The sequence below is a fragment of the Coturnix japonica genome, unplaced genomic scaffold (assembly GCF_054131305.1).
Source record: "Coturnix japonica strain WE unplaced genomic scaffold, WE-NBRP24 Scf040, whole genome shotgun sequence".
NCBI lineage: Eukaryota > Metazoa > Chordata > Aves > Galliformes > Phasianidae > Coturnix > Coturnix japonica.
This window is the reverse complement of record NW_028188943.1, coordinates 350,639-365,508: the sequence shown is the minus strand read 5'-3', so window position 1 is coordinate 365,508 and position 14,870 is coordinate 350,639. Positions and strand designations below refer to the sequence as shown.

Sequence of the window (14,870 nt, the reverse complement as noted above, 5' to 3'; positions counted from 1 at the left end):
GTGTGTCAGCCAATCCTCCCAACTTCGTGTCTTCAGCAAACTTGCTGAGGGTGGTCATTGATGAAGATGTTGAACAAGACCGGACCCAGCACAGACCCCTGGGGGACGCCGCTAGTTACAGCCCTGCAGCCAGACACTGCACCGCCAACGACAACCCTCTGCACTCTGCCAGTCAGCCAATTCTCGACCCACTTCACTGTCCACTCACCTATCCCATACTTCCTCAACTCTGGTATAAGTATGTCATGGGAGACTGTATCAGTTATAGAGGTTATAGAGTTCAATTCCTGTAGTCAATTTGGTGGCCCAGGTGGGACCAGCTCTGTTCGCTGCAGGACCAGCTGAGAGGGAGACACTTTTGGCACACCCTGAGATTTCTCTGAAGGACTCCCTTCCTCACCTGATCACTGCAGGGACAGACAAGGACCACCCATAGGTGGACCAGGTATGTGTATGGTCAGTGGAGCCCATATGTCTTGAGGAGACATCCTACACAGTTTACAGCCATACGTGCTGCTCCCAGGGAGGTGAGCTCATGGCTTTGGTTGCCAACTGGGGTAGGAAGACTCCTTGGGTGAGTTCCTATGAAAGGGAACTATATGTCATATGAATGGAAACAAGAACAAGTACTCTCTCCCAGGTAGTTGACAATAGGAGGGACCTAGGTTGGTGTCTCCTACTGGTATGGGATATAGTGGATAGCCTGTCAAATGGTAGCCTGGGTTCTCCAAGGTGTAATCATGGGGCTTATAGGTTGTATGTTCAATATTATCATCTGCTTTAAGTGTTTGGTACCGTGTGTCAAGCCGACTCTGGGAAAAACATTAACGTTTGCAACTGGTCGACCAGAGTATGAGTGTTATTAAGATTCCAGCTAGAAAACCTTGTCAGCATTGCGTAGTATGAATAAACCATGGTTTTTGATCTAAATGTCAGAGTGAGTGTGGTGTGAGTGAGACACAGAACAGCTGCAGGGTGAGTGCCGAGTCCCGATCCATGTTTCCTTCCTCCTGTGAGGGCAATGGCCAGACACGGACAAAGTGAAAGACTGTGTTGTCTGTCCACTCATATGTACTTTCTGCTTGTATGTAAGAAGATGGGAGTTTGTACTCTGTAGATTAATAAGATGGTCCTGAGGAGAGGTGTACATTCCACCACCAATGAGTGTCAACCCATTTATGTAATACTATGTACTGCTTGTGAGGAAGTGTGTGAGGGAGGTGGTTCAATCAGTGCTGGTTCTGTGGCACAGTGTTTATAACTGAAGAATACAGACTGTATTAAGGGAGTTTATGTGAACTGAAGAACTGTAATGTTTGACAAACTGTTTTGATGGTATAAGAAAGTGTAATTGTTAATTATTTATGAAAGTGTACTTGAGGGAACGTGGAAGTGTATCTGAGCATACAAATAGAGGAAGCATTTACAGAGGAAAAAGGGTTAAAGCGAATTTACCTGCACTGACATGAGAGCAACACCCTGCACCGCTGCCCTGTGAGCTGAGCAGAGCAGAGCGGAGACACAGTCCCCATGTATCAGGTAGTGTTATTCTGCTTACCAAATGAATGAGTTCACTACAGAAGAGGCAAATCTTCCCCTCTGCTCCATTTGTGGCATACTCTGCAGTTCAAGGCATTGCAAAGCTATGGCACATCTATTTTCTTTCAATGATGACACCTTAGTGTGCTCTGGGCTCTCATTTCAATTGCATCTAAAGAAGTCTAGGGTCATACCAGCTGACAGGAAGCTGGCTAATGTCTCGTTGTAAGGAAGAGCAAGAAAGATGACACGGGCAATTACGGACCTGTCAGTCCAGAGCCTGGTAAAATTATGGAGAAAATGATGGTGGGAGTTATGGAAAAACAGCTGAAGGACAATTCTGTCATTGGTCGCAGCCAACACAAGTTTGTGAGGCGAAGGTCCTGTTTAATTTAAGCTCATTTTGTGACACAGTTATCCATTTAGTTGACCAAGGGAAGCCAGTTGATGTAATCCTTGAGGATTTCAGTGGAAATTTTGACACTGTTTCTCACAACCTTCTGGACAGAATGTTCTGCATATGGCTAGACAGAAACACAATGTGGTGGGTGAGCAGTTGGCCAGTAGGTCAGTCCCAAAGGATTATAGTCAGTGGGTTCCATCAGGCTGGTAGATGGTCACTGTCGGGGTCCCCGGGGTTCCATTTTGGGGCCACTTTCCTTTCATGTTTATGCAGATGACTTGAATGCAGGACTAGAAGACGTTCTGAGCAAGTTTGCTGATGAGACCAGATGAGGAGGTGCTGTTGCCTCCACTGAGGGTGGAGAGGACTTGGAGAGAGATGTGGACAAGTCAGAGAAGTGGGTACCAGTTGGTACTAAGCACCAAGTGCATAAAATATAACAAGAACAAGTGCCTGATTGTGCACCTGGGTAGGGGCAACGCTGGACATACACACTGACTGGATATGGGACACTGGAGAGGATTCTGACTGGAAAGAATTGGGGTGCTGGTCAGCATCACACTGAATGTGAGTCAGCAGTGTGCCAAGGCAGCCAGGAAAGGCAACAGTCCCCTGGAGTGCATGAAGCAACTTATTGCCAGCTGGGTGAGGGAAAGGATCATCCCTCTGCTCTGCATTGCTACTGCCTCACTAGCAGCACTAGGTGCACTTCTGGGCACCGCAGAACATAAAGGACATCAAACTCTGGGAGAATGTGCAAAGGAGGGCACTGGAACTGAGAGATCTGAAGTTCAGAGTTTCACAGGGATTGACTGCTTGTTCACACTGGGCCCTTCTCACATCCCTTCTCACATCCTGCAATGAAACATAGGTCTCATATGGGACATGAACCTCACAGCGTCCTTGCACCACATGTAGAGCCTGGGATCTTCTGTCCCCATGTCTTTCATTTAACATCATACAGACCTCCAACCCATTGCCCCAGGAAATGCCCGGAGCCAACATGAGATACAGGACCTCTCTACCACTGGTCTTGCAATCAGGGCTTGACCTGTCTGCTTTGTAAGGCAAAGGAGAGGTTTCTTAGCATGCCAGTGCCTTTTCCTGCCTGTAGTCATGGCTTCCAGTTATCTTCTCTAACAAGTCCCTTGGGAAGCTTGCTTGTTAATGGCCCTCACTGGGCCCATTAATACTCCAAGAAACTTCACTGTTACTTCTGACTTTGTCTTGTTGAGCACTTTGTGCAAACTTCTCTCTGCACTGGAGGCTGATGAACTCAGCATCAAATGCGCCCTGGGACCATTATAACCTAAAGAATCTCCTGTGCCTTATGCCATCTTGTTATCTTCTTCAGGTTATCAGAACTTGTTCAGCAAAAAGGAGGGATATCTGGAGAGAGATTAAAGAATCCATTATAAATTTATTTTCTCTTTATTTATATCTGGGTTTAAAGCAGCACTGTGCAACTGATACCAATCCAGGATGTCCCAATGAGTTCTGTACTGTTACTGTGTTGACAAAGGTCCTTCTCAACCTCCCCACACAATTTCTGCTCACATTGGACCTATGGGACTTGCATCACTTTTCTTCACATCACTCTTCTCCTCTGCATTCATCCGCTCAGTGTTAAAACTGCTTTGCACCAACTCCCACTGGCTTTCCTCAGAGAACCAGCTGCACATGGAAAAGGAAAGATTTCTCTTTTTTATCTGGCCAGCAAATGGAAGGAAAGGTGATGCAATTGAATGAACAGTAATACACAGTGATCAACTGCATGCCATGTTCAAGCTGCATATATTGAAGTTTGTCTTTCATATGCAATACTTTTAAAAGAAATGATTTATGCTGAGGTAGCATAGGATAGATTGAATCACAGTGAAGTAGTTGACAACAGAGGCCATCAGACTCTGGGAGATGGAGCAAATTCCAGTAATCTTCCTGGAATAGATCAGCCAGGTAGTTGAGAGGTATCAACTTAAAACTGATCAGGACTTGTGAGTATTTCACACATTGAGACGGGTTAACACATTCTCATTGATTTCTATCTTTGTCTCCAACTCTGTTTTTCACTTTTACTGACATTAAGGAACATCTTTCAGACTTCGTGCCTTAATAAAAAAGAGACAGTGATTGAGAAAAAGAAAAAGTATAAGAAGAAAAAGAAAAAGAATAGATAGGAAGGGATAGATCAAATCAAAGTGAAGGAGTTGACAACACATTCCATCAGACTTTGGGGAGATGGAACAAATTCCAGTAATCCCCCTGAAAGTCAGAAATCAGACAGATAATTGGGAGGTATCTGACTGAACAAAGAGCAAGGGATGGAGAAATCTGGAGGGCAGTGAGAGTAGTGTGTGCCCAAATGGCCTGCTGAAAACATGCCCTTAACCATGGCCATTTATTTAGGAGAGCTGAAAACACCTGGAGGATGAGACACATCAAATAGGCAGCAGGGAACAGTAGTGCTGGGCACCGGGCTATAGTCACAGGGCATTGGCACTGGCACCGCTGTCTGTATCTCTGAACCTGAAGGCATTTGTGTCCAGCGAACACAGTTCTGGAAAACATTGTAGTTTCAGTAAAAGAAAAAAAAAGACATCAAATCACCTCAAAGATTCATATTTACAACTTAAAATGGAACAAGACTCATGAGAATTTCTCATGTTGAGAAGGGTTAACACATTTTCATTGATTTCCATCTTTGTCTTCAATTATTTGTTTCAGTTTTATTGACATTTATGATCAACTATTAAGCTTACAGCCTCAAAATAAATAAATAAATTAAAAGAGATACATTTGCATTTTGCACATGGCCTGATGCCCCTTTGACCTTCACAGTTCCCACAAGTCCTTCCATGCCAGAAAGTATGAGATCCAGCAGAGCACCTCTCCTCTTTGGTTCCTCCATGGCTTGGTCAAGAAGCTGCCATCTGTGCTCTCCAGGGATCTGCTGGATGCGACATGCCCTGCTGTGCTGTCCCTGCTACAGATAATGGAGTGACAAAGGCCCCCAAATGGGACAAGGGACAGAGAACATCAGATTCCCATCTGTCTGCAGAGGGCACCTTCCATTGACTCTCCCTGATCAGGAAGACAGGAAAAGACACTGATGGTCTCCTCTGTTGGCCATTTCCATTAGCTCTGACCTGTCTGCTCTTCCATCCCCAGGCAGAGCTCAGTGCACTCTCACAGAGGGCATTCACCCTTCTTTGTCTCCTCGCCCATCCATCCTAAAGACTCAGTATCCCCCTTGTGCTACAGTGCAGTTGTGGAAGCCATTCAACTGTGTCCCCGTGGTCCAAACAGGAGCTCAGGCCAGCAGCTCTACCAAGATTTCTAGCTTCTTGTGTGTTGGTGTTTGCATTAGTGCAAAACCACAGAAGTAAACATCCTAATTGAAAAGCATCACTGGACATTGCCTGACTGGATAGCTCATCTATGGTATCAGTGTGCAGAAGGTGGCACACAAACATTAGACCAATCGTGGGTCTTGGAGGTGACGTAGCAGCACGGACACACCATGGGCATGGCTTTGCTGAAGGCCCTGTGCTGCACTTGCAGCTGCGTGTGAATTCACCAGACAGCCGGTGCTATCCGCTCTCTGGCCCTCAGCGGAAGCCCAGGAAGGAGCTGTCTATCTCAGGGATTTCCCACACGGTTTACAAGCACTGGCACACATCAGGAGCAGCCCAGGCACCTTGGGCATCATCCAGTGTCTGTGTGTGAGCAGCTGCCTCCCAGCTGAAGGACCGAGGACTCAGAGCAGGAGCTCACATGCAGGCAACTCCTTGTGCACTTCTGAACTGAACCAGAGGAATCCCAGCTCCTGTGGGTGTGTAGGGAGCTGAATCCCATTTCATCTCCAGGATTTCTGTCAAGAGATGAGACTCCTGCACTGCCTCAGCTGGATCACTGTCCTGCACAGGGAAAGTCCAAACCTCGCCTTCCTTGTCTGGGTGCCCTTTGTGATTCATCAAATGAACTCTGGGAGCACTCCCCATATGTCTCCAATCAGTCACTGACCACTGGACATGTGGTGGTTAATTAAGCAGATTTCAAAGCACAGTCATGATGCTGTTGTCTTTCAGGAGCTGTTGGCCATGAGGACCCAGGGATGTGTCAGGGGAGATGAGTGGGAAGGATAAAAATGACATAATCTGCTGCTTGCTTGCCCAGGCTCCTGGGACACAGGGAGCTCATAAAAGTGGGCAGAGCTGCAGAGAGACAGCTGTGCCCAGGAGCAGCTCTTGTGCACAGCACAGCCTGCAGGTGACAGAAGGAGGGGAGAGAAATTGGAGAGAGCTTGCAGGATGTGTATGGTGTGAGCAGGCTGCATGCTCTCTGCAGGAGCATTGCTCACAGACCATGACAAGGTAAGTCTCACTGCAGACCGTGAGCTGCTTTTCATAGAGGGTTAACTTAATTTGGGATATCCCATAGCAGATCTGGCTGCAGGCACTGCATGTATCTTTACTGTGGAAAAAGCCTTCCGCTTCAGCAGAGGGCCTCCATACTGCAGTGTCAGAGCACAGCCCTGAGGGCTGCGTGTCCCAGCATGGCTCCAGGTGGGTGCCCAGGGCTGTCCTGCAGAGCAGGGTCCCTGCTGTGCCCCAGGGGCTGTGTGCCGGGTATGGGACTCTGCCGCCTGCCAGGCTCAGCACTCAGCCTGCCCGGGGAGCTGCCCAGGGCGCTGCGGGGAGAGGTGTGGGGGGAAGGAGCCCCCGGCAGGGCTTGTGCTGCTACAGCTGCTGCCTGGGGCAGGGGGATCACAGCTCCACTGCACAGCAGGATGTTTCTGAGGGCACTTTGCAAGAGGAGAGCCAAGGCAGGGGGTTTCCATTTCCTGTTCTGAGGCAAAGAGGTTTGGAGTCAGAAATCTAAAAGGGGCAATAAGAGTTCTGAGAATTTTTCGTCAATCAATTGCTTGTTTTGTGAACAGTCACACATGATGTGCTTTCAGTCTCCCCTTTCTCGAAGGATGGAATTATCATCATTTTCTGTAGGCATGAATAATTCACTTATCCTACAAACAGGCAGCATTTTCTATCTGAAACTGAATGCCACAGAAGCTGGGGTAAAGGGCTCTAAGAGCACTTGGGGTAAAGATATGAGACATGAAGCAGATGAAAATATCCAGGGAGAAGGCATAAGAAAATAAAAGGAAGGTTAGATCTCCATATGCTGCTTCTGCTTAAGGAATGTTGAAATACATGAAATTAAATGCAAGTAATGGTGCTAAATGTACACTGTTGTAAGAGAATAAAAACATTTCATAGTATAGCAGGAGGAGTGTCTCTGAGAATGGTCTGGACTTGTCATTATCTTCTGCACTCTGAGCAGGACTCCAAGCCCAACAACAGCAGATGTCCAACAGCAGCTCCATCAGCAAGTTCCTCCTGCTGCCGTTGGCAGACACGCGGCAGCTGCAGCTCCTGCACTTCTGGCTCTTCCTGGGCATCTACCTGGCTGCCCTCCTGGGCAACGGCCTCATCAGCACAGCCGTAGCCTGCGACCGCCGCCTGCACACCCCCATGTACTTCTTCCTCCTCACCCTGGCCCTCCTCGACCTGGGCTGCATCTCCACCACTCTCCCCAATGCCATGGCCAACACCCTCTGGGACACCAGGGCCATCTCCTACACAGGATGTGCTGCACAGGTCTTCTTCTTTGTCTTCTTCATCTCAGCAGAGTATTCCCTTCTCACCATCATGTCCTATGACCGCTACGTTGCCATCTGCAAGCCCCTGCACTACGGGACCTTGATGGACAGCAGAGCTTGTGCCACCATGGCAGCAGCTGCCTGGAGCACTGGGGTTCTCAATTCCCTGCTGCACACTGCCAGTACGTTTTCACTGCCTCTCTGCCAAGGCAATGTTGTCAACCTGTTTTTCTGTGAAATCCCCCAGATCCTCAAACTCTCCTGCTCAGCCTCCTACCTCAGGGAAGTTGTGCTTCTGTTTTTTAGTATCAGTTTATTCTTTGGGTGTTTTTTATTCATAGTGGCATCATATGTGCAGATCTTCATGGCCGTGCTGAGGATGCCCTCTGAGCAGGGACAGCACAAATCCTTCTCCACATGCCTCCCTCACCTGGCTGTGGTCTCCTTGTTTGTCAGCACTGCTGCTTTTGCCTACCTGAAGCCCCCCTCACTCTCATCCCCACCCATAGACCAGATGATGGCAGTTCTGTACTCGGCGGTGCCTCCAACACTGAATCCTATTATCTACAGCATGAGGAACCGGGAGATCAAGAACGCTCTGAGGAAGGTGTTGCCATAAGCACTATTCCAGCTTCCATAAAATGCACAACTTTCTCACAGGATTCCCAGTGATGGCTATTTATGTTTTATGCATCTTTGATTGTTTGATTGTGTTTTATACAGCATTCTGCAAAAAATGTTGCAAATTATTTCACTTCCTTCCTACCTCCTTTCCATTTTTGCACTTCAATAACTCGTGTAAATGTGGAACCAGATTCCCTCAATAGGTTAAGAGATAAATAAATACTTTCAAAGTAAACTTTTCCTTAGCTCTTCTGTCTTCCTACCTTCTCTGGGTCTGGGGGAGGTAGAGCCGCAGACAGCAGCACAACGTGCTGTTTTCATTCCTGCTTCATTTACAGTGTCACAGTGCTCTCAAGTCCTCTCATTTGTGCAGGCCTGAAGGTCCTGTGTTTCTCACAACAGTCCTGTTGTCTCTACAGCAGCACTCTGGGGCTGCAGTCAGTTGTTAGCAATATGAAAAGGTCTGTCAGAGCTGGTCTCCTTGCTGGTACTGCCATAACAAGAGGGCCCCTTCAGGTCAGGACCAGAGAACTGGAGGCCTCTTCCAAAGCTGGTGTAAGGAATATACCTCAGGAGCTGCTCCCTGAGAAGTCCTCAAGATCTTCTGGTGCTCTTTAGTGAGTGACCGGATCAGAGAGAATAATCCCAATGTGATCAGTAAGAGACTTGGGGCAGTGCTGTGGTTTAAGGTTTTTGGGTTGAGATAAAGAGAAAAAGAAAAAGATAATAATCATGACAAATGTATTTATACATATATAATATATTTAGTGTATTTTCACACATATACAACATATGCAGTTGCAAACATATATGAACTAATCCCAATGCACACCTGTTTGCAAGTCCAGGACTAGTTGCTGGGGTTTTAACAGCCAGAGGGTTAACTGTAGGAGCTGTACTGACTTTCAGGCTGTTGCAGGAGTTGAAGGACCTCAGAGTTCATTGCCAGAGCTGGAACCACCACAGGACATGTGATTATGTTGGAGCAGCCACTGGGCTCATTGGAGGGGTTGGAGTGACCACAGGGCTGAACCTCCTGGCACAGTGCACCTCCCTTGGGAGGAATTTGTTTCACTTTCTTATCAAAATACTTGGAAAAGCTACAGGACCCGTAGCAGGATTAACTGCAGAGCTCATTATGAGGGATGGAGTGACAGTGGGATCTGTCCCAGAGTTTGGAGCAGCCACAGGATGTGTAGAAAACTTGGTTATACTGCAGGGTCTGTGCCAGGAGTTGCAGAGGCTGCAGCACTGTCAGCAGATCCAGCTCTCTGGATCTGGCACACTGCAGTAATGTGTGTATCTTGGGGGTTACCAGTGCCACAGCAGACCTGCCCCCAATATTCTACCAGTTTCTCAGGATCCTGCAGTTGCTCAGAGATGAAGTTCCAAAGCCCTGGGGGTGCCCACCGCTCCAGGCAGCTGCACAGACTGTCCCACACCCTCTGCCATGCAGAGCCTTCTCACCTTGGGGCAGATCTCTCAGTGATATTCCTGAATAATTGTTTAACCTCAATCATAGATTCATAGAATCACCAAGGCTGGAAAAGGCCTGAAAGATCATCCAGTCCAACCGTTCACCTATTACCTATAGCTCCCACTAAACCATGTCCCTCAACACAATATCCAGTACACCCCCGGACTCACAGAGGCGACAATGTAAATTGTGTAATTCCTAATCATATGGACAATGTTACTTCCAAAACCCAAAGATGGCCACAGAGCTGAATGTGCACAAAACTTCACTTTGTCAGCTGCCAATTTTATCGTGGTACAAACTGAGGTCAAACAGCATAGCAAAATAAATACCCTAATCAAGCATCCAAGCACCAAGTAAGGAGCTGTGCAGTGAAGCTTCATGAGAAGACTCAACAAGCTCCACACATAGGGAGCACATCCACACATATCAGCACCATGGCCTGCACTTGTCCAGCTCCCACAAAGCCCTGAGTTATCTCGCTCTGGACAGTTGTGCTGTTATCTCTACCCTTGGAGCCTTACATCAGGCACCAAAATGACGGTGGTTGTTGAACCCAACATGTGGCTCAGCAGCACACAGTGCTTTGTGCACTGCCCAATTCCCAGTGGGATGGGGATGAGAACTGGGAAAAAAAGTACAACTTGTGGGTTGTAACAAAGCAATTTACTAAGAGAGATAAAAGGAGAGGAGTAATAGTTATCACTATATATCCGTTGATATGGAATTGTATGTAACAACTGATGCACAAGCACTTGCTCAGCACCACCAGACTGATGCTCAGCTGGGCCCTGGGCAGTGAAGAGACTGAGATGAACTCCCACCCATTTCAATACAATTTCTGCTTGCTGTCAGCTGATAGAGAACGTCCCTTTGGCCACTTTCAGTCAGCTGTCCTCACTCTGTTCCCTCCCAGCTCCATGTGCCCTTTACTGACCATGGACTTGGCTCTGTACAACACTGCTTAGCAGCAGCTGTAAACATCAGAGTGTTATCAATGGTTTTCTCCTAGAACCAAAACACTGCACCACAGCAGGCAGTCTGAAGAAAAAAAATTCATCTGAGCTGTAACTCAGATTCCTGCCTGTCCCCCTCCTCTTGTTCTTCCTGATCAGGAAGCAAGGAACAGAATCTGCTGCTCTTCTTTTTGAAACCTTTCCATCAGTATTCAGGTGGCTCCTCTGCCATCCCCAGGCAGAGCTCAGTGCACTCTCACAGATGGCAGCAGCCTTTCTTCATCTTCATTGCCTAATCGTAATGAAGAGTCTGTACCTACTTTGCTACAGTTCAGAGGTGGGAACCATCCCACCATGTCTCTGTGAGACAAACAAGAGCCTAGGCCCGCAAAGGCACAGAGATTTGGAGTTAGCTGAGTGAATGTTTGTGGCCCTCTCATTAGTGTAAGGATTCTTCAGAAAGCATCCCTTCCAGAAGCATGCTTTGATTTAGCCTGTCTGGGTCTTGCATCTACACTGTGGTACTGATGTTCAGGGCCTTGCTCAGAAGCAGCAGCCTGCATGAAAGGAAATTCTCTGTGGTTTTCTCTTGTGTTGTCCCGTTTATTTCCCATGCTACCCTCACTGGTCCACAGGCACTATAGGGCAGCAGCATGTTGGGCTTACCCCCAGAGGGTACACAGTAAGATTTAGGACGAAGTATTGGCAATAAGACCTTCACTGAGGAATCCTCACACAATCCTATGGAACAACTCAGAAGCTTTCCATTCAATCTCCAACAGCAACAACATCCCTCAGCCCTTCTCTGTCACATCCAATTCCCCACCCTTCCCCATTTGGACCTGGTTTAAAGCCCTTTAATCAATCAGTGCAGGAGCATTTCAGATGGGGTCATGGAGGAGGCAGACTGCCATTCTTGGGGTGGCTATTTTCCCAGGAGGGCATGGTGGGAGCGCTTTGTCCCATCTGGTTCCACCAACACTTGCATCCACCCAGCAGAAGGCTGTGCCCTCTGTGTCCCACTTGACCTCTGCATGGAGCTTACAGTTGGCAGTGACGTGGCTGAGAAGCTCTGGGCATGGATTAAGGGATAGGGAAGTAAGGTACCTTCCTAACTTCCTCCCTTCATACCTTAGCAACTTCCTTGTAATCTCACCAAGTATCCTGTCCCTTCTTCCAGAGGGCGGAGATTCTCTTTTTCTTCCTGAGTCTCAATAGTTTTTCCCAGTTCAACTACACTGGTCTTCTTCCCCTATGGCTCACCTTATGGCATTCAGGGATAGCCTGATCTCGTGCCTTTATGATTTCCATCTTGAGGAATGTCCAGGCTTCCTGGACCCCTTTACCCATAAGGAGCGACTCCCAAGGGACCTGTGCTACAAGTGTCCTGAACAGGTCAAAGTCCGCCCTCTAGAAGTTCAGGATAGTAGTTTTGCTAGTCACCCTTCTGACATCTCCAAGAATAGAGAATTCTACCATTTCATGGCCACTCTGCCCAAGACAGTCCCCAACCTTCTCAACTCCTACCAGTCCTTCACTGTTAGTGAAGAGCAGGTCTAGCAAGGAACCACCCCTGGTAGGACTTCATACCAGCTGCGTAAGGAAGCTGTCTTGCATGCAATCTCTAAACCTCTTGGACTGATTCCTCTGCTATTTATTATATTCCACAGGGACTGCACTGCTCATACACAGACTCTCAGTGATGCCCAAGGTGCCTTGGGTGATCCTAGTTTTGTGCTAGTGCTTGTAAACTGTGACGGAAAATCTATGAGATAGACACCTCCTTCTGGAGCATCAGCTGAGGGCCAGAAGGGAGGTATTCTTGGCCATCCTAAATACCACTGCAGCCCCGTGCTTAGGGCACCCATTGTGTCTTTTGCACCTGACCCCATGGAGTACGTAGTGATATTCAGCTTATCGAAAGGATGAGCTCAGAACAGAAGAGGCAGATTTTCCTCTCTGCTCCATCTGTGGCATAGTCTGGATTTCAAGGCATTGCAAAGCTATGGCACATCTACGTTCTTGCACTGATGACACTTTAGCATGCTCTGGGCTCGCATTTCAATGGCATCTAATAAATCTAGGGTCATACCTGTTGACAGGAAGCTGGCAAATGTTGTCACATTGTAAGGAAGAGCAAGAAAGATGACACGGGCAACTATGGACCTGTCAGTCTCACTCCAGTGCCTGGTAAAATTATGGAGAAAATGATGGTGGGAGTTATGGAAAAACAACTGAAGGACAGGTCACAGACAACACAAGATACAGAGGGGAAGGTCCTTTTTAATTTCAGGTCTTTTTAAGACACCTTTATCCATTGAGCTGAACAATGGAAGGCAGTTGATGTAATCCTTGAGGATTTCAGTAGAGCTTTTGATACTATTTCTCCAGCACCCTTCTGGACAGAAATTCCTGCATACAGCTAGACAGAAACAGAACGTGGTGTGTTGTAATACAAGAAGAATTTTACAGAGCAGCAGCCATGGATTGAGATAAGGAGTTCAGAGAGCAGCAGCTATGGAGCAGGATAAACAGCATGAGAACCAAGGACATCTCTAGGAAAAGAATGAATGGCTCGTGGCTTTGAAGGGGGTTATAGGGTTGTTATTGCAGTAGCTTTCCTCCAATTAGCGTCTGTGATTTTTGGACACCCTTGTCTGTCTCCTTTAAAATCATGGCTTTTCGAGCAATAAATTGACGCAGCTATATGTAACTATATTGGTGTTTGTCTGTTTGTCCCAGCATGCTGACATTTTGCCTTTCAGGTTCACCAGCAGTGGTGAGTGAGCAGTTGGCCAGTAGTTCTGTCCCAAAGGATTATAGTCAGTGGGTTCCATTGGGCTGGTAGATGGTCACTTCCAGAGTTCCCCAGGGTTCCATTTTGGGGCCACTTTCCTTTCATGTTTATGCAGATGATATGCATGCAGGACTAGAAGACGTTCTGAGCAAGTTTGCTGGTGAGACCAGATGAGGAGGTGCTGTTGCCTCCACTGAGGGTGGAGAGGACTTGCAGAGAGATGTGGACAAGTCAGAGAAGTGGGTATCAGTTGGTACTAAGCACCAAGTGCATAACGCATAACAAGAACAAGTGCCTGATTGTGCACCTGGGTATGGGCAACCCTGGACATAAACACTGTCTGTATATTGGACACATGAGAGACGTCTGACTGAAAAGGATTGGGGGTCCTGCTCAACATAAAATTTTAAGTGAGTCAGCAGTGTGCCCAGCCAGCCAAGAAGGCCAACAGTCCCCTAAAGTGCATCAAGCAATTTATTGCCAGCTGGGTGAGGGAAAGGGTCGTCCCTGTCTGCTCTGCATTGCTACAGCCTCACCTGGAGCACTGGGTGCACTTCTGGGCACCGCATAACATAAAGGACATAAAACTATGGGAGAGTGTGCACAGGAGGACACTGGAACTCAGAGATCTGAAGTTCAGAGTTTCACAGGGATTGACTGCTTGTTCAGACTGGGCCCTTCTCACATCCCACATCCTGCAATGAGACACAGGGCACATGTGGGATAGGAACTTAACAGCATCCTTGCACCACATGCAGAGCCTGGGATCTTCCGTTCCTATGTCTTTCACTTAACATCATATAGACTTCCAACTCACTGCCACAGGAAGTGCCCTGAGCCAACATGAGAGACAGGATCTCCCTACTTCTGGTCTTGCAATCAGGGCTTGACCTGTCTGCTTCGTAAGGGAAAGGAGAGGTTTCTTAGCATGCCAGTGCCTTTGCCTGCCTGTAGCCATGGCTTCCAGTTATCTTCTCTAACTAGTCTGTTGGGAAGCTTGGCCCTCAGTGGGACCATTAATATTCCAAGAAACTTCACTGTTACTTCTGACTTTGTCTTCTTGAGCACTTTGTGCAAACTTCTCTCTGCACTGGAGGTTGATGGACTCAGCACCAAATGCTCACTGGGGCCCATTATAACCTAAAGAGCCTCTTGTGCCTTGTACCTTCCTGTTCTCTTCTTCAGGTTTTCAGAATGTGTTCAGCAAAATGGAGAGAGCTTAAAGAGCAAGAATCCAAAATGCATTTATTGTCTATTTATTTATAGTTTGTTTTATACAAGAAGTTAAAGAAGCACTTTGCAACTGATGTCAATCCAGGATGTCCCAATGAGTTCTGTACTGTTACTGTGTTGACAAAGTTCCTCCTCAATCTCCCCATCCCACTCCTACTCACACTGGCCCCATGGGACTTGCA

General features: G+C 47.4%; 1 protein-coding gene across 1 annotated transcript; it reads left to right on the top strand.

Annotated features, from left to right (window-relative positions):
- Positions 1-7,305: 7,305 nt before the first annotated feature.
- On the top strand, positions 7,306-8,220 carry LOC146752882 (olfactory receptor 14J1-like). The gene has a single exon (XM_085531021.1). It carries the CDS (start codon positions 7,306-7,308, stop codon positions 8,218-8,220), a length of 915 nt encoding a protein of 304 aa, XP_085387147.1.
- Positions 8,221-14,870: the final 6,650 nt, after the last annotated feature.

What these genes read in the sequence shown, in the direction of transcription:
- LOC146752882 (XM_085531021.1), top strand. Translation starts at nt 7,306, where the DNA reads ATGTCCAACAGCAGCTCCATCAGCAAGTTCCTCCTGCTGCCGTTGGCA.